Source organism: Dreissena polymorpha, chromosome 5 (assembly GCF_020536995.1).
Source record: "Dreissena polymorpha isolate Duluth1 chromosome 5, UMN_Dpol_1.0, whole genome shotgun sequence".
In the NCBI taxonomy this organism is placed as follows: domain Eukaryota; kingdom Metazoa; phylum Mollusca; class Bivalvia; order Myida; family Dreissenidae; genus Dreissena; species Dreissena polymorpha.
The window spans coordinates 18,962,428-18,984,665 of NC_068359.1; the positions used below are offsets into that span (position 1 = coordinate 18,962,428).

The following is a 22,238-nucleotide window of genomic DNA, read 5'->3' on the forward strand; positions in this document are numbered from 1 at the left end:
GTGTGGTCTCTAATATGCCCATACTGACTGCAGAAAGTGTGGTCTCTAATATGCCCATACTGACTGCAGAAAGTGTGGTCTCTAATATGCCCATACTGACGGCAGAAAGTGTGGTCTCTAATATGCCCATACTGACTGCAGAAAGTGTGGTCTCTAATATGCCCATACTGACGGCAGAAAGTGTGGTCTCTAATATGCCCATACTGACTGCAAAGGCTAATCAGAGACCAAACTTTATGCACAAGCATTAAGCCCAGTTTTCTCATTTTCTCAGAGGCTCATATGTTTTACCAGTGGAGTGCAGGTGTTAAGGTCCCCGCTGTTGGCATCCACCTCATATTCCAGCATCCAGTTAGAGCTCTCATTCCTGCAAAAGCATTTCCTTTAATTGCTTACTATACTTAAAATTCTATGAAACAATATATAAATCTAGGACAAAATAAGCTGCAGGAATTATGCAATTACTTTTTTAGCTACATTTTTTGTAGGGAGAATGTGAATAAGTTTTTATTAAATTTCCCCAGGCTGTATGTGAATGCATTTTACTGTAATATACCCTAGGAAGCATTTGAGTACCATTTAAAACAAAAATTTCCTATGAAGAATGTGAACATGTTTTAACTATAAGTTTCCATATGAAGTATGTGAAAACATTCCACAAACAATCTATGTGACTACGCATTTTTTTAAATTAAATTTTCTCAATGAAGAATGTGTATGCAGCCCCATGGCCATATCATGTACATTCTTAATGTTGAGCTTTACACATAATATGAAAATTGAGTTTCCACTCAGCTGAATGTTTGGAAAGTTGGTCAGCAAATAATCACAAGTCTCAACCATCAAATTTTGCACATCATCCGAAAAAAAACTCAAGATTGAGTCAGACCAAAAACTTCTGTGAACTTCAAAATGAGCATGATGATCCAACTCAACTTAAAGATTGAGAGAAAACTCAGAATATTGACTAATGTATGTTCATGATAATGGCCCCAGATGTGTCACCTCCAAGCAATGAGGGCCTGTATGCACTGCGTGAGGCCTAGAGCAGCTGCCAGGTGTAGCAGGCTGAGTCCCATGTAACCACTGTCCGGGGTAGCGTTGTTTTCTATCCACAGTCGGGTTGACAGGGACGCGATGTGCTGACTCAAGCATGGGTCTTGCTGCTCCACTGATGGCATGCTTCCTAGCAACTGAAGTGAGGATTTTTTGGGTTGTCAAGGCCCAGTTGTTAACATTCTTTAAAGTTCAAACCCAAATAAAATTATACACATCTATTCAGTTTGCAAATAAGATTATTAGATTTAGAACATATAACAAAATATGTGCTGTCTTCATACCAACATCAAATAATTTATATGTATTAGTCCATATACATTTTTATATATTGCTCTTCTTATTAATTTTTAACAAATGCAAAAAGGTGTTGAACATCATGCTGATATGTTTAAGCTTCAAATGTGTCTATTAGTGAGAAATTTCCATAAAGAAAAGGAAAAGACTAGAGTGCAATGGAGGAGCTCTTTTTGCATACTAAATGGTTGCTCTTCAGTGAAAATACAAACAATTCTTAATTACATAATTGACCATACTTTAGCAAAAATCTTATAATCTCAACAGACTGGCGTTATCTTTCAAACTACTTTAGCACCTTTTAACAGCTAAATCAACTTTCACCTCTTTAGGCATGAGATCTTTAGTACGAGAAGATAAACAGAGCCTGTTCTCAAGCCTAAACTAGATTTTCTTTTAGAAGAGACTTGCTTTGAACATAAAATCCATGAAAGCAGAAAGTGTCGACCCTTATTAGCCCTTACAAACTGAACAGGCTATTCTGGGATAATACTTAACTCATATAAATTAAACCCAGTTTTACCAGAAAGAGGCTCAATAAGTACAGTAACCCTCACCTGTGACACACTGACTGCGTCTGGAACTTTGCTGAGGGCTGCCTCAAGTTTCACAAGCTTGCCAACGAAACATTCGAACAACTTGGAGTCTAAAACAAATAGAATCTATAGTGAAACCTATTTTCAGAGGTTATGTCTGAAAAACAACTTTCTCATCACACCTAGACCCAATTAAATCAATACTTTTGTATAGAATTTTTTTTACAACTTATATTCGGTTTTACAGTATTAGACAAATGTACGTTTTGTTCCATAAATTATTTTAAGGATCTGTGTGTTTTGGTGTAAACACTCAACAACTTTTCATATTGGTCACTTTAATATTGAATATTGTAATTATCTGCTTTTTGATCTACATGTATTCATTTCATTTTGCTCTAAATGAAGTTCAAGATGAGAAAAATAGTCTCATATGTATATAAAATGTTAACATATTTTTTTTTTATTCCTTATCTTCCATGAGCAACAGTCATTTTTGTAGCTTCCACTGAGAACAAGTCAGATTTTGTTATCTAGCTTCCACTAAGAACCAGTCAGGTTTTGTTATCTACTTTTCAGTGAGAACAGGTCAGATTTTATTATCTACCTTCCACTGAGAACCATTCAGAATTTGTTTCGTACCTTCCAATGAGAACTAATCTGATTTTGTTCACTAATTTTTTACTGAAAACCAGTCAGATTTTGTTTCCTACCTTCCACTGAGAACCAGTGAGATTTTGTTTCCTACCTTCCACTGAAAACCAGTCAGATTTTGTTTCCTACCTTCCACTGAGAACCAGTGAGATTTTGTTTTCTACCTTCCACTGAGAACCAGTCAGATTTTGTTTCCTAGTTTTACTGAAAACCAGTCAGATTTTGTTCCCCACCTTCCACAGAGAACCAGTCAGATTTTGTTTCAGACTGGTTCCCAGCTGGCTGTGTGACAGGCAGGGGCCGGTACTCGAACATTGCATTGTTAGAGATGACAGTGCCATCACACGAAACCTGCAGAGTGACTGGCCCTGGCTTGTGACCTGTAAAACACAAATAATTCACAATCTGCCACCCTAGTGTCTTTACAAATTTGGTAACATCTCTGAGGAGGAAACTTTGCTACACCTTAAACTGGTTGAAATCTGTTTATTGAACCTCTATTGGAACAAAAGCCTCAGGTATACTAAATTAATCTGTTTCATTTGTAGAACCAATACTTAGTGTCTTTAAGAACACTCCTAAAAGAAGATAAATCATTCCAGTCTTTAGTTGGAAACCTTATAACTCTTATTGAGTTGAATATTCAAGCTTGTTGTGAGCTTTAGTGTGCATTTTGACTACTTGAGACAATTGTTTGAGTGGAAAATATGGCGAGTATTAAAATCTTGAACAGAATTAAATGTATTATATAAAAAAACAGTAGCATCCTTTAGTTTTCATAACATGAAATGATGTGGATCATACAATTTGGCTTTTTTGTTTGATCTTCAATTCATGAATTTCTAATATAAAACTTTTAACTTGAGCCTTTGTTGAGAATTTAGTGTCATTGTTGAAAGGACCCACCAAATCCACAAAAAAATAAAAATTCAACGAATACTATTGGATTCACAAGACTTTCCAGCGATTGTCTTCATTTGATTTCTGTGTTTCCTACAGAAAATTAAACCAATTTTTTTAAGCTCAATTGTATCTAAAGCTGAAGGTTATTGAAATGCTCTTAAGGTAGCGCACCTCTAATGATTTCCCGCGATTTATTTTACGATCATTGCCGATCTTCAATGATCGGTTATTTCCGAGAGATGCATTTTATTTTTTTCAAACTTCGAATTTTGTTATATGTGTACGTAATTCCTTTAGAATACATTATTTTCAAAATAAATATTGACTTTGATCCAAATATCATCTGAAAAAATATGATTTCGCGATTTCTTCAAAGATTGACGAGCCTTTTTACCTGTTTACTTATAAATATCTAATTTAAGCTTACATAAATGTGAAGTTGTCGTGGCCTAGTGGTTAAGGCGATGGACAACAAATCTTTTGGGATCTTCCCGCGCAGGTTCGAATCCTGCCGACATCGCAAACTTTTTGCGACACGTTTTATTTCTTTTCTAACGTAATTTGGTGTAATGTAGCATATATGCTATGTTTTTTGTTTAATATGTTGAAATTTTTATGCACATCCTTCAATTTTTAAAATTAAAACAACGTTATGGCTAAATTGGGTGATTTACTGCTGAAAATACGAATGATGCATGTTGCATTTTTATTATTATTTCAAAAAGTAAACGGTAAATCTGTCTATTTCTTGGTATTTTTGCTGTATATAGTGTTTCTATAAAAACAATGTTTAAAATATAACTTAAATGATACTATTTTGAATTTTATGACACTTTGTTTTTAACCGACTCAATTTTTACTTGGCTGAAATCACTTACATTTCATGGCGCTCTTCCATAGATAAAAATTTGTAAAAAATCAATGTCTGTAAAAGAATACTTATTTCATCTTGTTTAACCTTTAAACACCTTTACTGCATCTGTACACACCAAAAGCATGCTCATATTTGGAAATTTGAATGAATTATGGAACTTTTATAAACCCTAGGGTTGAAAATAAACTGGACAAAAGCTAAGCGTGGGGTGGTTTTGAAAAAAACAGTAATTTTTTTTAAAAAGCATGGAAAGCCTACCTACAAATTTGCATGTAGTTCAGTGAAATGATGCTGATTAAGAAAATAATTAATTAGAATATATTTGGACATGTGCCCATTAGAGGTGCGCTACCTTAAGTCCGTTTCTTAGGTACAAACCATATTTGGTGTCTGGGGGAGATCTAAAGAATGCTCCCACTGTGGGAATGGAACCGAGGACGTCCTGGTAGCTAGGCGGAAACCATATATATATATATATATATACACAGAGGCGACCCATACAATTTAAAAGATAATGCATTACCTTAAGAAAAAGCCCGTACCTGGAACGAAACACCTGAGCACGCCCGGCTGTACAAGGGTAGTGGCGACCACACGTCCGTCCATCAGCACCGTGTAGGTGCCCATGTTGGAGTGCCAAGGTCCCGTCACCAGCAGCTTCGTCTGACCCTTCAAACAGATTGCAATAATGTGATAAGGATATGAGCCTTGCTATTAACAGAGCTTGATGCATGTGCATTAAGTGTCGTCCCATTTTAATTCAAGTATGTGTAAATGATTAGAATGAGCAGACCACACAGGCTAATCTGGGATGACACTTTCTGCCTCAACGTTTTTTTCACTAAGAAGGAACTTTCTCTATACAAAAAATACAATAAAAGCGGTAGGTGTTGTCCCTGAAATCTGGGATGCCACTTTACAAACATGTATTAAACTCACGTTTTCCCGGAGGAAGGCTCAAATGCTTTCAGTCTGTTTTTTAAGGCAAGCTAATTAACAATAAGGCTTCAACAGTACTGAAACAGTCTCCACACTGACCCACTGGCCTAAAGCTTGGGGTTAGTAAAGTGCAAATTGAGCATGTATACATTTTGAACACTTCTACTCAGGAAAGTAGCGGATTGTGTAAGTTGACTACATTTCATGATAATCTCTGAAAGTGCTGTAAAGTGTAGCGTTGTTTTAAAAATTACAGGAGTCCATGTCCGTGAAATACCCTTATCAATTAATATAAATATAGTGTGTTACTTTCATCTTATCTCTACACATTTAATATTTAAACCTTCTTCCCATTTGGCAAAGCATTATATATGTAGATGATTTATTTAAACATTTTCTTGACGTTTTACTTCTTAAAGCAAGACTGGTTTCAGGGACCTGTTTGTAAGCGCATTAACATTTATACAGTCAAATGAGTTTGTTGATCTATAAAGATTTCTTTTTATGCACACCAACTTTCAAAATATTAACTTAAAATTATATAAATTGCTACTACTGTGTTTGCTACTACCTGACTTTTTTTAATGATATATATATAATATATATGTATATATATGAGACATGTAATAATACCTCTGTGTATGACCATTCAGGTGAAAAGTCTGTTATTGTTGCTATGGTGTTTGGAGTCTTCGTAGTGTGAACAACACTACTGACAGAGTCTTGTCGACATGACGAGGATTTACAAGGCTGACCTTGACCTTCGACATGAGTCGACCTCGAACTTTGAACATCACAACCACATTGACCACAGGCCATATTAATGTCCGTAACAGTCGCGGCCATCGTTGAAACCCTTGAGACAGAGGTACCCGGATTAGAACTAGCTAAGGAAGATTGAGCGAAAACATTTAATGTCTCTGAATTCGAACTAAGCGTCGTGCAATGGTGACCACTTGAAGACACAGACACGTTAGCACAATCTTGTTTAGGTTTTAGATGGGGCGACGTGCCCCGGCTAGTTGTTTGAGGTGAACACATGCTAACTTTTCGGTGCTCCTCCATTGGTGAAGACGCGTTGAGTGCCATCTCGTGACACATGTGGTCTAGATCAGGCATGTCCATCAGATCCAGCTGGTCCAGATTCAGCTCTGAGCCCTGAATGGTGCTCAGACTCGGCTGAATACTCTCGAAACTATCGCCAAGGTGTCTGAAGGACTTCTTGTTGCCATCGCCGGGGTTGGTCTCGGACGACATTAGCTCCTCTATGAAGGAATTTACGATGGAAGTCGAGCATTCGTTTGTCAGGTACGAGGATGACTGATAATTAGAACTATCACAAGATTGTTCGTGAGATTGTGATAGGCTATCCGTCTGATGTTCCGGTAGGCACAAACCCTGGCTAACTGGTAATGGAGTTTGGTGAAAACCGTTAGAAAAAGACGCGTTTTGATATGACTGGAACATGGCAGTCATGTCCTGCAAGTACTGATAGTTGTTGTTGCCGTACATGCAGTTGTTTTTGCTGTCTGCTGCGTTAATATGCGCCTCGTCACTCTGAGATCGCTGTATTGCCGACTGGTCATACTGTAAATGTTGCGGGTCGCACAGTGATGCTGAACGTGACAGGCATGGTCCACTGTTGCCCTGGGCAACATAATGATTCATCATAATTGCAGCAGCTGCATCCCTGGACATGCTTGACTGGAAACCACTCAGCGGGCTGGAAATACTACTACACAGGGTCGACGAAACTCCTTGAGACAAGTTAGATGAATTGGGACATAGTGAATGCGTCTGCAGGAGCGATAGCTGGTTTGGATTGGTTTGACCCGTAACAAGCATCACTTGCTGACCATTGGGTAGATTACTAAGGTTGACGATGACACTTTGAGCATAGTTCACAGACTTTTGGGGCGGGAAATGATTTCCGCCCATCGAAAGCTGACAAGAACTGCGATCAGAGCAATTTTGCTGTAACGCAGCACTGCTGGACTGCGAATCCGCTCGATGACTGACGGGTTGTATGTGGACATTTCTCTTTTTCTGGGTGGTGGTGAGACCCTCTATTGGATGCTCCCCTCCAAGCTTGTCTTGGTTGTCCATCAGACGCTGAACCAGAGTCTCCATGGTCTCATCCAGCTGAAACATTGACACAGGTCTCACTTAATCCATGTGAGTAAAGTGTCGTCCCAGATTAGCCTATGCTGACTGCACAGGCTAATCTGAGACAACATTTAAAGTAAATGCATGAAGCCCAGTTTTCCCAGAATTAGACTCAAATAATTACATGTGAACTTTATTTATCAATGCAATTGTCACATTTTAAAGGCCATGATTAAGAAATGATCTTGTCTCATTGTGTATTGGTAATATAAACTCTAATCTGTATCTTACATGTTTTTTTTCTTATACTAGCCATGATTGAGAAAACTGCCTTAATGTTAGCGTAAAATCTCTGCTGATACAATTTTCAGATGGGTGCCAAAACACTTTAGTATGATACAATAGGTTAGGAAGGTCAAATAAAGAATTAAATTAAAAATTATTAAGTAAAGTGTTGCTGTTTTTTCAATCTCTCATTGGGTTTTGTTGCATCACCGAAAACTTAATTGTAAGCCTACACAGTGCAGATGGGTATTGCAACTGATCAGGTACGCAACTAATTTATTTAAAAATGTATTCACGTACTTCTAAATATGTGCATTTTATGTGATAGCAGGCAATATTATTTTAGTTTAAGGTATATCAGTAGCGTAAACAAATGATTTGTCATAAATAAACTTTTTATCTGGTACTGGTTCTACCCACCCAGGAATCTGTGTTAATTAATTAAGGTCTTCATTTAAAATGACAAAAAGTAAGATAAGCAATAAACCTAGAAACATGTGTTTACTCAATCAGGATTTGATAACATATAAATCACAACACAAATTAGAGCTTTGTCACATATGTGAAGTATATCCCCACATGCCGCATTGACAAAAAATATTTTGCATGTTGTCTTCACAAAAAAACAGTGGACACCATGCTCAATGTTTAAAACACACTAAGTGACCCCATGACCTAGTTTTTGACCCGGCATGGCCCATGTTCAAACTTGACATACACATCATCGAGATACAACTTCTGACCAAGTGTGTTGAAGATCGGATGAAAACTACTTGAATTAGAGAGCGGACACCATGCTCAATGTTTAAAATGCACTAAGTGACCCCGTGACCTAGTTTTTGACCTGCCATGACCCATGTTCAAACTTGGCCTAGACTTCATCTAGATACAACTTCTGACCAAGTTTGATGAAGCTCGGAAGAAAACTACATGAACAAGCAAATTCGTTGAATTGATATCCCCGCCAATATGCTTCTGGACACAAAAGTGATATATTTGACACTCAAAAAAGCATTTTTTCAAGATACAAAGGGTAATAACTCCTTTATTATCCAATGGTGTACAATGCCATTTGGCGTGCATCATCCTCTTATCCATATATATACTCATACCAAGTTTCAATGAAATCCGCAAAAGCACTTTCAAGATATGGCTCCGGACACAAAAAAGCATTTTTCCAAGATACAAAGGGCCATCACTCTGTTATTAACAGATGGTGTACAATGCCGTTAGGCGTGCATCATCCTCTTATCCATATATATACTCATACCAAGTTTCATTGAAATCCGCCAAAGCACCTTCAAGATATGGATCCGGACACAAAAGTGCCGGACGGACGGACGCACGGAAAGACGGACTGACGGACAACGCCAAAACAATATCAACCATTTGGCGTGCATCATCCTCTTATCCATTTATATACTCATACCAAGTTTCAATGAAATCCGCCAAAGCACTTCCAAGATATGGCTCCGGACACAAAAAAGCATTTTTCCAAGATACAAAGGGCCATAACAGATGGTGTACAATGCCATTAGGCGTGCATCATCCTCTTATCCATATATATACTCATACCAAGTTTCATTGAAATCCGCCAAAGCAATTCCAAGATATGGCTCGGGACACAAAAGTGCCGGACGGACGGAAGGAAAGACGGACAGATGGAAGGACAAGGCCAAAACAATATCAGCCATTTGGCATGCATCATCCTCTTATCCATATATATATACTCATACCAAGTTTCAATGAAATCCACCAAAGCACTTCCAAGATATGGCTCCGGACACAAAAAAGCATTTTTCCAAGATACAAAGGGCCATCACTCTGTTATTAACAGATGGTGTACAATGCCATTAGGCGTGCATCATCCTCTTATCCATATATATACTCATACCAAGTTTCATTGAAATCCGCCAAAGCACTTCCAAGATATGGCTCCGGACACAAAAGTGCCGGCCGGCCGGCTGGCCGGACGGACAACGCCAAAACAATATCCCTCCGCCTATGGCGGGGGATAATTAGTGAGCGGACAGCATGCTCAATGTTTAAAACATACTAAGTGACCCGTGACCTAGTTTTTGACCCAGCATGACCCATATTTGAACTTGACCTAGACATCATCTAGATACAACACCTGACCAAGTTTTGTGTGAAACCAACTTGAATTAGAGAGCGGACACTTAATACCGACAGACAGACAAGCTCACTCCTATATACTGTGAAACCATTTATTTTCGACAGCACAAAATTTCGTCATTTTTATAAAATTGACAATTTCGTCAGTACTTAAAAATTTGCCGATTTCTGATTTTGAATTTTTAAAAAATGGGTCAGTCACTATACGATTTGTGTGTAATACATATTCACCATCAATCGCAGTTGCGAAAAATCGTGGTACGAATGCGGCAACACACTTTAGAATCACTGCAGGAGGTGGGGCCTGTTTGTCACATGCCAATTAACTAGTCTTTTGTTATCAAGGGACAGTAATGGACCCTCTTAATGTATGCCATTCACACGTTCATTGTTATGATTAGCGGACAAGTGGGATCGAATAACCGTTAACAAGTGTTTGTAACAACGAAGCCAATTGCCAATTAGTCTTAAAGCTGGACTGATTTAAAAAAAATGTCCATGTTGTGTTGATGAAACAATGTTGTTTCCTGTTTTTTTGCTCTCTAAATGAAATTTTTTTTTTGCAAGCAAATCAAACTAGTCACTTTTGTTTATTTTCTTGGGTATGTGTTCTAGTTGGTATGATTTTTATTAAAATGCTGTCAATACCGTTTTAAAACTGTTTGTGTTATACGAAAGAGGTTCCAGTTTGTTAAGTTTTTTTTTTTCAAATAAAATGCTTTTTTATTTTGATATCAACATTAAAATTATAAACTCTATGTGTGTGTTTGTTCTTAAAATTTCTAACACGGCACGTGCCAAATTTCATATAAACAAAGAAGAACTTCCGGCCGTGGGTTATTCGACAACAAACTATGGGCGTATTAATGAGAGAACTTCACATAAAATAGTATACAAGAAAATAAGATACATTGTATACGTCTTTAGTAAAAACCGTGTTAGAATCGAAATAATTCTTGTACGTTATAGTTTGTTGTCGAATAACCCATGGCCGGAAGTTTAGATGCATGGTTTCAAATAACTCGTGCTTCGCACTCGTGATTTAATCCCTACGCATCTAAACTTTCGGCTGTGGGTTATTCGACAACAAACTATAACGTACACGAATTATTTCTTAAGTAAACTACCGGTATATAAATCAATAATGTCAATAATTTAAAAATAAATAAATTGATACATATAAAATAGTAATAAATGTGGTTAAACGCAAACAATCAAACAACAAACAGCAATTAAAAAATTCTTTATTAATTTGTGATAAATACGCATGTTGATCACACATCGTCATCTTTTCATTTGGTTAATTGTCTTTTGTGATGGCGGATATGCAACACCCCTGAAAAACACAATGCACCTAATGGGTAATAAAGTTATAAGCAATTAGCGCTAATTCATTACCATTCTACATAAACGAAGTCAACGCATTCGATACAGCTGTACTGCACACGCGTTTTAAAGAAGTGTAACGTGTCAGTTAAGTACCTTGTGTAATCTACATCCCTTTGTGTCAAAACCGGATTAATCTTGATTACGAAACAGCAGTGAATGTGTGCATGGATTATGTTGGAATTTAATGCCTCATGTCTACGGTAAAGTTTTAAAATATTGTTCAACTTAGTGTTTGTTTTTGTTCAAACATAGAGCATGATTGTTCGTTAGGATCTTAAATTCGCCGATCGGTCGACTGACGAAATTTATGAAAATTAATGCCCGACAATTAATAATGGTTTCACAGTACTCCCCTAAATTTCGTTTGTGGGGGTATAATTGGTACAATCTAGATGTTATATTGGTACATTGAGTGTACCTTAAATAAAAGTTACATTTAAGTGAAAGGCAGTTATCAGTATAAACTCAATATAATTGCTCACCACTGAAACATGTTCCTGTTCTGAACTGGAGACTGAAAAAATACAGCAAGAATTTAATAACAAGAAACATAAGCATTTTATTCATAGGATTCATATATATACTTATATACTGTACAAAGGAAATGCCCAATTTCTCAGTTGATTTTCATGGGGTCAATAACGAAAAATCTATAGTAAAAATAGCTCCTTTAGGTTACTCGCAGGCTGTTCAGGTTTTATACTGGTTGCATGTAGCCATTTTCACCAGGCTTCTGAGCGGTAAAGGGATAATGTAACTTAGTCGGCTTACACATGGGTTTGAGCTGTTGTGTGAGCTCTTCCTTGGTCCATTCCTTCTTCTCCATGGCGATAGATAGAACAGGGATGCTCAGTTTGGTGTTGCTTGGATACGGCACATTCAGGTAATGAACAAGCACTATGTCCGGATTCTGAAACAGAAAGCTTCTTTTTTGAGAATCAAGTTTATTTTCCTAGATAAACTCTTTCCAACTCAGAAGCAAATTGAAAATGGCTATAAGAAACCAGCATAAAACCAGAACAGCCTGCGAGTAACTCGCAGTCTATTAATGTTTTATGCTATTTCCTGCTCATGAGTATATTAGGATTGGAAATTAATAAAGCCTTTAAAACATGAGACTTTTAAGAAAGGTCTTCAATTAAATTAAATTATAATTGACTACAAACAGGTCCAAATTCATATCTCAGCAGTTAAGGGTTAATTCTGCAACAGAAATATTGTTTTTCACGTTTTGTAAGCCAGTATTACACAGTTTGTAATACAACAACATAATTTCATCATCAAATTATTTATTACCAATAATGAATATGAATGCAGAGTATCTATGAAGTTTTAAGTTGATATTGCTATTAAGGTAAATTCAATTAATGTATGGATTTCCCATTGTTACCATTAAAATTAAATAAGCAATTACACTTGTGTCTACTATTCTATGCAATTGATGTTACTTTATTAACTCTGATATTTAGATATTTATATTTAGAGTGGTTATTTATTTAGAAGAATATTTTGAAGATTCAGGAAATAATGTGATACTTGTATGTAAATTATAAAATAGCATTATTACATACAAACCTGCAATAACCAGTAGCATCTTCGATGAAAAGTTGGAAGAATGGCCGAGTGGACATAGGAACCATAAATGCACTGAAATTAAAACAAGCCTTTATACCTCATACCATTGGACTCCAATTCTCATATAATGTTCTTATATGGTGACAAACAGATTAAAATTAAGACAGCTAAAATATACCGCCAATACTTGCACTATCAGCTTTATTATGCGACACAGATAATAAGTTATACTTATAGGCCCTGGACTTTCAACTCAGATTTATACCTCTAGGTCCTGGCCTTTCACCTAATATTCATACCTCACGGCCCTGGACTTTCAACTAAGATTTATACCTCACGACCCTGGACTTTCAACTAAGATTTATACCTCTAGGCCCTGGACTTTCAACTAAGATTTATACCTCTAGGCCCTGGACTTTCAACTCAGATTTATACCTCAAAGCCCTGGACTTTCAACTCAGATTTATACCTCTAGGCCCTGGCCTTTCAACTCAGATTTATACCTCTAGGTCATGGCCTTTCAACTAAGATTTATACCTCTAGGCCCTGGACTTTCAACTAAGATTTATACCTCTAGGCCCTGGACTTTCAACTCAGATTTATACCTCTAGGTCCTGGCCTTTCACCTAATATTCATACCTCACGGCCCTGGACTTTCAACTAAGATTTATACCTCTAGGCCCTGGACTTTCAACTCAGATTTATACCTCTAGGCCCTGGACTTTCAACTCAGATTTATACCTCTAAAGCCTGGACTTTCAACTAAGATTAATACCTCTAGGCCCTGGACTTTCAACGCAGATTTATACCTCTAGGCCCTGGACTTTCAACTGAGATTTATACCTCTAGGTCTTGGCCTTTCACCTTATATTCATACCTCACGGCCCTGGACTTTCAACTAAGATTTATACCTCAAAGCCCTGGACTTTCAACTAAAATTTATACCTCTAGGCCCTGGACTTTCAACTAAGATTTCTAACTGTAGGCCCTGGACTTTCAACTAAGATTTCTACCTCTAGGCCCTGGACTTTCAGCTTCATGTGATCCTCCCTGATGGTACGCCCATCCTTGCGTTTCTTCCAGCAGTAGCCGTCCTTCCGGTATCGCACACTGTTCCGGTTGAAGAGCAGCAGACATCCGCTGGGTGGTCGCAGCCTGACCTCGTGGTGCTGCCATTGCGAGTGGCTGGAGAATGCAAGCAGGATGCCGGCTATCTCCTGAAACAGGCCAGTTTAGTTTAGTTGTAACCTATTTGAGACTTGTTCTGAGAAAACTGGGCTTACTGCATGTGTGTAAAGTGTCATCCCAGATTAGCCTGTGCAGTGGTGGTGGTTGTTGCAGTGGTGGTGTGGAGATCTAAATGTGCAGTGGTGGTGGTTGTTACAGTGGTGGTGTGGACATCTAAAGAATGCTCCCACAGTGGGGATTGAACCCATGACCTCCCACTTGTCGGGCGGACACCAAATCCACTAAGCCATGGCAACCTTCAATATATGATTCCTTATAAATGGCTTTAGCATAACCCTTTACGAATTTTGACCACTTTGTTATGCCTTATATACATTTAATATTAATCGTAGCTCACATGAAACAAAATAAAATATTTTGACTCTTAAAGCTCACATATATCAAAATATATGTAATTTGATTCTAAGCTCACATATAACAAAGTATAATGTTTATGTAATTTGACTCTAATGTCACATAAAAAAAAATATACATTTTTGTATCAAAGCTCACCTACATAAATAAACAAGAGGCCCCAAAGGGGCCTGGGTCGCTAACCTGAGAAACTTCAATGGAAAGAAACAAAGATTAAAACTCTTCAGCAAATATTTCAAATTATAAGTATGACAAGACTGACTTTAAAAATAAGGTGTTCCAAAGTATTCACTATGGGCCTATATAGAAAATTACCCCACCCACCCTGGCAGCCATGTTTTTAATACCCAAATTTAAAAAAAAATATATATATGTAAGGAAAATGCTTCTTACAAACATATAGAGAAAACTGCCCCATTCTCTGGCGGCAATGTTTTTCCACTGATCACGACCATTTTCAAACTCATCCGACATATCAATGAAACCAATGTTTTGACCAAGTGTCAAGATGATTGGCCAAAAAATGTGACTTTAAAAGTGTTCACAGGCTTTTTCAATATATAAATATAAGGAAAATGACCCCCCCCCTGGCGGTCATGTTTCTAGATGGATCAAAACCATTTTTTAACTCAACCGTCGTATCCAGGAAACAAGGGTTGTAAACGTTGTTTTGTGAAAAGAAGAGGTTATATATGCACTATCAGTAGTTTTGTGTGTGTGTGTTAATTTTTTTTTAAATAGACCTTTGTTATCCGTTGCGACAAAGCTTAAATTATTTTGGATAAAAGTAATATGAGGACATTAATTCATAATGAGCATCAGCAAAAGAAAATGGAAGTACATTTTTCAACAAATTGTTGTCCAAATTTGAGATCATGAGATAAGCATTTCAGCATCTTATAGGGGATGACTGTTTACAATCTGTTTAGCAAGAACACTTTTAGATACTGAAAACAACCGTTTTTGTTCAAAAGATTGTGTTTTTATAAAATAGTTTTTGCATAATTAAATACAGTATGTTGAATTGTATTCATATATCAAAGTCAGTTATAAACAAGAGATGTGTTCGTCAGAAACCAATGTCCCCTATTGCGGCGCTTTGAAAGTATTTTTTTGACCTTTGACCTTGAAGGATGACCTTGACCTTGAACTTCCACCATTCAAAATGTGCAGCTTTATGAGAACGCCTTTTTGATTATTTTTTTGACCTTTGACCTTGAAGGATGAAGCCTTGATCTTGAAGGATGACCTTGACCTTCCACCACTCAAAATGTGCAGCTTCATGAGAACGCCGCTTTGATTTTTCTTTTTTTTACCATTGACCTTGAAGGATGACCTTGACCTTGAAGGATGACCTTGACCTTGAACTTTTACCACTCAAAATGTGCAGCCTCACGAGAACACCGCTTTGATTTTTTTTTTTACCTTTGACCTTGAAGGATGACCTTGACCATTCACCACTCAAAATGCGCAGCTCCATGAGATACGCATGCATGCCAAATATCAAATTGGTATCTTCAATATTGCCAAAGTATTCATAAAATGAGCGATTTTGGCCACATATACTTGACCTCTGACCTTGAAGGATGACCTTGACCTTTCACCACTCAAAATGTCCAGCTTCATAAGATACACATGCATGCCAAATATCAAGTTGCTATCTTCAATATTGCAAAAGTTATGGCCAATGTTAAAGTTTTCGGACGGAAGGACGCACGGACGGACGGACTGACTGACGGTCAGTTCAACTGCCATATGCCAACCTACCGGGGACATAATAAAATGTTATGTACACAATAATGTTTAAAGTACAATTACTTTAATCTCCATAAAGATTAATTCCAATCAGGTGGCATTTTCCTTAAATTGAAATCAAATTTTATTATTGGTTACACTGCAGATTCGCTTTCAGCCATATATAACTAGATGCCAGGTATTTTTCATCAGAGAATAGAAACAGTCACAATCAACACAAGCTGTCATCATCTCATTAAACTTCATTTACCATTAGACCAACTCAATCTGTAGACAATATGGAATGGAAAGCGTCATTGACTTGATGAATGTTGCTGTTACATACTTTTTCATTTGAATAGATGTCAAAGAGTTTTCATTAAAGCAGTCACTAAAGATCAATAGCAGATTCTGTTGAACCAGTAATCAACGACTTTCCCATTGAGCATAGATTCATTGTAATGTGAAAAAGTTACTTATAAGTGAATAGGTTGAATGAAAAATGTTAATCTGCCATTTCCTCACACATGTTGTGTAAAAATGTGTTACAATAATAAAAATTAGAATGAATTTACATTAATTGCAATGAAAATGCTTTAATGATCAATACGACAATATAATAAAAAGATATGAGAAATATTGTTATTCATTTAATAATTATTTTTGTATCAATAATAAAAATGGAACAAAAGATCAAGAATATAAAAAGTTCAAATCATTGTTTTATGTTGCATATATAAGACCTGGTTTGGGCAAAGTGCATTGTTTGCAAACAATAGCAGAGCCTATTTTCGAAAGGCTAATTAATAAGCCAACAGGTGTAATTAACATTAATATATAAATATATTATGGTACTAGCATCCATATTGTAACCATATTAGCATGTGACACTGCGGCATAAGTATCACTTATACCGCAATACAATTATTTACTTTGTTTAGATACCAAAATAGAAACAGAAGCAGCTAATTGTAGTTTGCATTATTACCAAAAGCAGCTTGTTTATATAGCCTTATTCATCTTCCTTGAATTAATAAGCCCCTTTATATCAGATTGCGGTGCTTAATGATGCTCATTACTATGTCTTCTGAGAGAGATGTAGAGACAACTGAGAACTTGAAGAAGAAGGCAGCTAAGAACTGAACAAAATTAATAGTATATTTCTGATAAAATTGGGCGAAGTGCATGTGGGTAAGGTATCACCCAAGATTAGCCTGTGCAATCTAGAAAGGCTAATCAGGAAGCCACTTTCTGCTTATAATGCAGTCTTTTAATTCAAAGAAAGTCTCTTCTCAGAAAAGATATAAGAAAAAATAGTGTCATCCCTGAATAGCCTTTTCCAACTGCACAGGCTAATCTGGCACTTTTTGCGCATGCTAGTTTTCCCTCAGCGATGCAAAATGAAAATCTGGTTTTCTGACCTGCACTAAAAATGCTGTTACCTTATAAACCTGGATTTAGTCAGTCAATGTGCATCTTAATAAAATTGTGAAGCAAAGGGTTACAAGTACTTATAATGTACATTACAAAATATGAATGATTTTTTTTCAGTACTTATTAGTTTTGGGCTAGAATTTTAATTCTGACCAGCACTCAAAGTTAAACAAGAGATTGCCAAAGAATATGGTCCCCTTTAAGTACGGGTAAAACTCCACCATTGTCAGTATTTTTTTTATTTGTTGCCATAGCAACCAGAATTCTTGATGTATGAACAAAATGAATTGACGTGAATAATCTCCATATTACCATCTGTCCATGTTTTAAGTTTCATGAAAAAAATATGAAGAACTTTTAAAGTTATTGCAGGATCCAATAAAGTGTGACGGACTGACAGACTGATAGACAGACTGAAAGACTGACGCACAGAGCGCAAACCATGGGTCCCCTCCGGTTCCACCGGTAGGGGACACTTATCTAAAGGAAGGGTAAGCAAAAGTCTCTTGGCAGGAAAATTGTGACACTGATTAAGGACAACAAGACTTACATAACCGATGGACAAACCCCTTACAACAAACACGAAAGAAGTAAGCATATTTGTATTTTTTTATTACAATATTTATTTTTAAAAATCTTAAGTAGACTAACCTCATTAGTGTTCCAGCGATGCCTGAACTGTGGCAAAATGTCTGCCGCCTTCACCGCCTCGAGCTGCTTGGGAAGCTGCCCACATCCCCCGGACCCGAGACCTGAATACAGACATAAGCCTCACTCTCGAAAAACTGGTATGTGCGAAAATCAGGGATAACACTTTCCACTTATATTTCAGTTTTTGTTTAAAGGAAGTTTAAGAGAAAGTGTCATCCCTGATAAGCCAGTTCAGACTTTACAGGCTAACCTGGAATGAAACTTTATGCATTATGTATGAAGCCTCGTTATTTAAAACAAAGGGTCCAATGTGAGGTATAAGGGCACCTTAACTGCTTTGCTATATGAACTCGCTTTTGAAGTAATTACAGTGAGCATCTGCCTTGAAATAGGTTAGTCCTATGTTTGATCCTGACAGTTGCGTGGGAGTTTCTCAGCTTGGTTACTGAATAATAATTTTTAGTTGTTTGCTTGCAATAGAAAGTTTGTGTAATAGATAGTTTCATAGTCTGTTTCTATTTTATTAACCTTAATAATACATGTACATTATTGATCCAATTAAACACAGTTGTGTTATTTCCTGTCTGTTAAAATTTCCTTCCTATCAGTTGCAATATATTTGAATAAAGTTGTATTATAATGACTGGACTATTTATTAAAAACCAACCTTCATCTTTTTCAGAGAGCAAACAACTGCAGTGCCTTTAATTCAGCCCTTTGATTAACCCTTTGCAAACTGGGAAATTTGTCGTCTGCTAAAATGTCGTTTGCTGAATTTCTAAAATTAGCATTTTCTTCGATTTTTTTTCAAAGAATATTATCACAATAGCAAACAGTTTGGATCCTGATGAGACGCCACGTTCTGTGGCGTCTCATCTGGATCCAAACTGTTTGCAAAAGCCTTCAAAATTCCGTTCCCACATTGAAAGGGTTAACCAGTGCTTGCATTACAGAATGATGGTAGTAGTGTGGGTTCAATTCCTGGTTTACCATGTTACTACTAAATAGACCTTGCCTTATAATTATCTGGCTTTCATTAATAAAAATGTTAACAAATATTTAATATATATATTAACCTTAAGTTATTACTCACTAATTTATATAAATAACACAAGTTTTGGAAGTTATCATAAAATGTTGATGTTTTCTTGATAGTGGATTGTTTAATTCAGCTTTAATTCACTGTTCAAAAATATTGTTTATGATTGTTCCATTTTATTTCAGTCTTTGGAATGGAAGTTGTCTGCATGGATTCGAAAAGTTGGCATACAAGTAGCTGACATTGCAAATTCTCTTTGTAACCTGGCCAAAGGTTTAAGTCACATTTTTTATATTAAATGCCAACGTTATAGATATGTATTAAATGGCTTTTCATACCAGGAAAATCTACTGAAATGTAACAGAAATTCATTAATGATTCATCACAGCAAATGGGTCTCCCTTATTATTATGATTACCCCTTGAACAGCCATAATTCATCACTTTCAATGTAATAATGTATATGGGCTTTGTTTTCAGCCTCAGGAGACCAGGGACAGGAGCGATAGCAATCAAAAAAGTATCTTTTATACCACAGAAATAACAACATAAAACCAGACTGATCAAAACAGACCATAATTTCTGAATCAGACCCACCGACTGTCAAAAAAAACAACTGACTGTTTAACTCTTTCAGTGCTGGAACCGAATTTTGAAGGCCTTTGCATACAGTTTGGATCCAGATGAGACGCCACACAACATCAGGATCTACAGTGCTCCACCTAGGACTTGAAAAGGGCAGGGCGGGGGGGGGGCCTTTTTGTCAAAAGGGCACTTTGAACACGCAGTATTTTGTCAAAAGGGCACTTTCGAGCACGCGGGCCTTTCTGGAATGCTTCCTTTTGCATGTTTATTTTTATGTTATTAATAATTGTTAGAACATATTATTCCCATTATTATTAAACAATACAAATATATTGTCCACGATGAGGAATACATCAATTACAGTGTATTGTAATAAGAGTTTTATTAATATGTAAAAAAAATAATTTTTTTTTTTGAAGGGCAGGGGGGGGCCTAGGAAGGGTAGGGCGGAGGTTCGGAAGGGCACCCTTCAATTTATGCCTAGCTGGAGCACTGATCCAAGCTGTTTGCTATTATGATAGTATTCTTTGGAAAAAAAAATGAAGAAAATGCTAAATTTAGAAATTCAGCAGTTGACAATTTAGCCGACGTCACATTTCCCAGCATGCAAAGGGTTAACTGTAACTGGAATGATGTATAAGCAGACACCCTTCCATCTTCTTTCAGAGGTTCTCACAGTATGCAACACCATTCAGAATAACGACCACACAACACTCGGCGAAAATCAATATCGCCAGAAGCTTGGTGCTTGTTTTGAGACCCACAGGGAAAAACCTTGGTGGGAAATTCGAGAACTGCACAGCAAAATGAACGATGGTGAAAAGTTATCATTTTATTGATTCATACAATGTAATAAAGAGTTTGTAAACAATAGTTCCACGTTGTCTCAAACATCATTTCAATGAGGACAGAGGTGGAGGTTGTTTTTCATTGATGAATACCGGATATGTGAACAGTATTTTTTTTCATTTTGCCTAATCTTTGCGGTACATCAAAGTGACCAATCACAAAAATTCAACCTTAATATTTGTTCACATTGTGTATTTAAGATATTGAATTTATGATTTTAGGCTACTTACAAATCACATCAACGATCAATATCTATTAACTCTTCAGTGCGGGAACCGAATTTTGAAGGCCTTTGCAAACAGTTTGGATCCAGATGAGACGCCACAGAACGTGGCGTCTCATCTGGATCCAAACTGTTTGCTATTCTGATAGTATTCTTTGAAAAAAATCGAAGGAAATGCAAATTTTAGAAATTCAGCAGACGACATTTTAGCAGACGACAAATTTCCCAGCATGCAAAGGGTTAACCTGCATCTCAATACCTGACAGGAATATCAAGTTTCTTATCAGTGTTCTTCATAAAAATTTGAATTGCCAGTAATATTTTTTAAAGTAGCCAGCGACTTAAAACAAAACTGGCATTTTTATGCTGTTTTGAATACATTTTTGGGGGAAAAGTAGCTGGCGCCAAGGTTGTTAGTAACTGGTGAAATCGCCGCGCTGCCGCTGATTAAGGAGATCAACACTGTCTTATATGTGTATATCGAAACTATTATTGAACTTCCATATTAGTGTAACCACATACCACACACAAGCTTTGCATTACCAGAATAAAGAGTTTCCCCAAGTATTCATTATTGATAGCATCTAATGATAGGTCTAAAGGATTCCTTTCAAAACTGCCGCCTTTATTTCCAGAAGGTCTCATCAGGAGAGGCATGAAATTGAACAAAACCATTAGGGGAGCAGTTTGACTGTTCAGACCTTGCAAGTATCAGTGTCCCGGGGTATTTGTTATGGTAATATCTATGCATAATAACAATTATTGGCTGATTTTAGCATAATTTTGATTATTAGCAATAGTTAACCCATTCATGCCTAGTAAACTCTCCCATCCATCAAAATTGGATCAATTTATTTCCAAAATTAGGGATGTCAAGCATGTTTATTTCTATATTTAGAATATTTCATTAAGAAATTTCTTTAAGCAAACAGCGCAGACCCAGATGAGACGCCGCATTATGCGGCATCTCATCTGGGTCTACGCTGTTTGCAATGTCCTTTTTTCAGGACGCTAGACATAAATGGGTTAAATTCATCAAACCTGGTTTTACTGTTCTTGGCTCTTCTACCAAGCTTTGTATTGGAGACTTCAGAAAAATGCTTTCCTACCATAATGTTAGAAAGCCATTTCATAAAGCATAATTGAGAGGAAGACTGGAATGAATGAGTTTGGGATAACAATGGGAATTTAACATGAAACATAATCCTATGAAAATATTATAATTTAGTATTCCTGTAATCCATTTAAATACTCCCAATGAAAGATTTTAAATGCTGTAAAATGACGATAAAAAGAATGTGTTTACCGAAAGTTAAACAAATTCTTTATCAGTAAGAGTTTCCTCAAATATTCATTATTGATAGCACATAAT

The 22,238-nt window shown here is 36.6% G+C and overlaps 1 protein-coding gene across 1 annotated transcript in view; it reads right to left on the reverse strand.

Annotated features, from left to right (window-relative positions):
• The window catches only part of LOC127831084 (calmodulin-binding transcription activator 1-like), a 66,921-nt gene that overhangs the window by 23,162 nt on the left and 21,521 nt on the right, over positions 1-22,238 (reverse strand). Inside the window, exons 3-13 of the mRNA XM_052356071.1 lie at positions 18,172-18,272; positions 13,764-13,967; positions 12,751-12,822; positions 11,947-12,085; positions 11,658-11,689; positions 5,893-7,401; positions 4,863-4,989; positions 2,777-2,923; positions 1,911-1,999; positions 1,006-1,193; positions 292-367 (exon numbers count right to left, since the gene is read on the reverse strand). Coding sequence (XP_052212031.1) covers positions 292-367; positions 1,006-1,193; positions 1,911-1,999; positions 2,777-2,923; positions 4,863-4,989; positions 5,893-7,401; positions 11,658-11,689; positions 11,947-12,085; positions 12,751-12,822; positions 13,764-13,967; positions 18,172-18,272 — 2,684 coding nt within the window. The remainder of the gene's footprint in view (positions 1-291; positions 368-1,005; positions 1,194-1,910; positions 2,000-2,776; positions 2,924-4,862; positions 4,990-5,892; positions 7,402-11,657; positions 11,690-11,946; positions 12,086-12,750; positions 12,823-13,763; positions 13,968-18,171; positions 18,273-22,238) is intronic.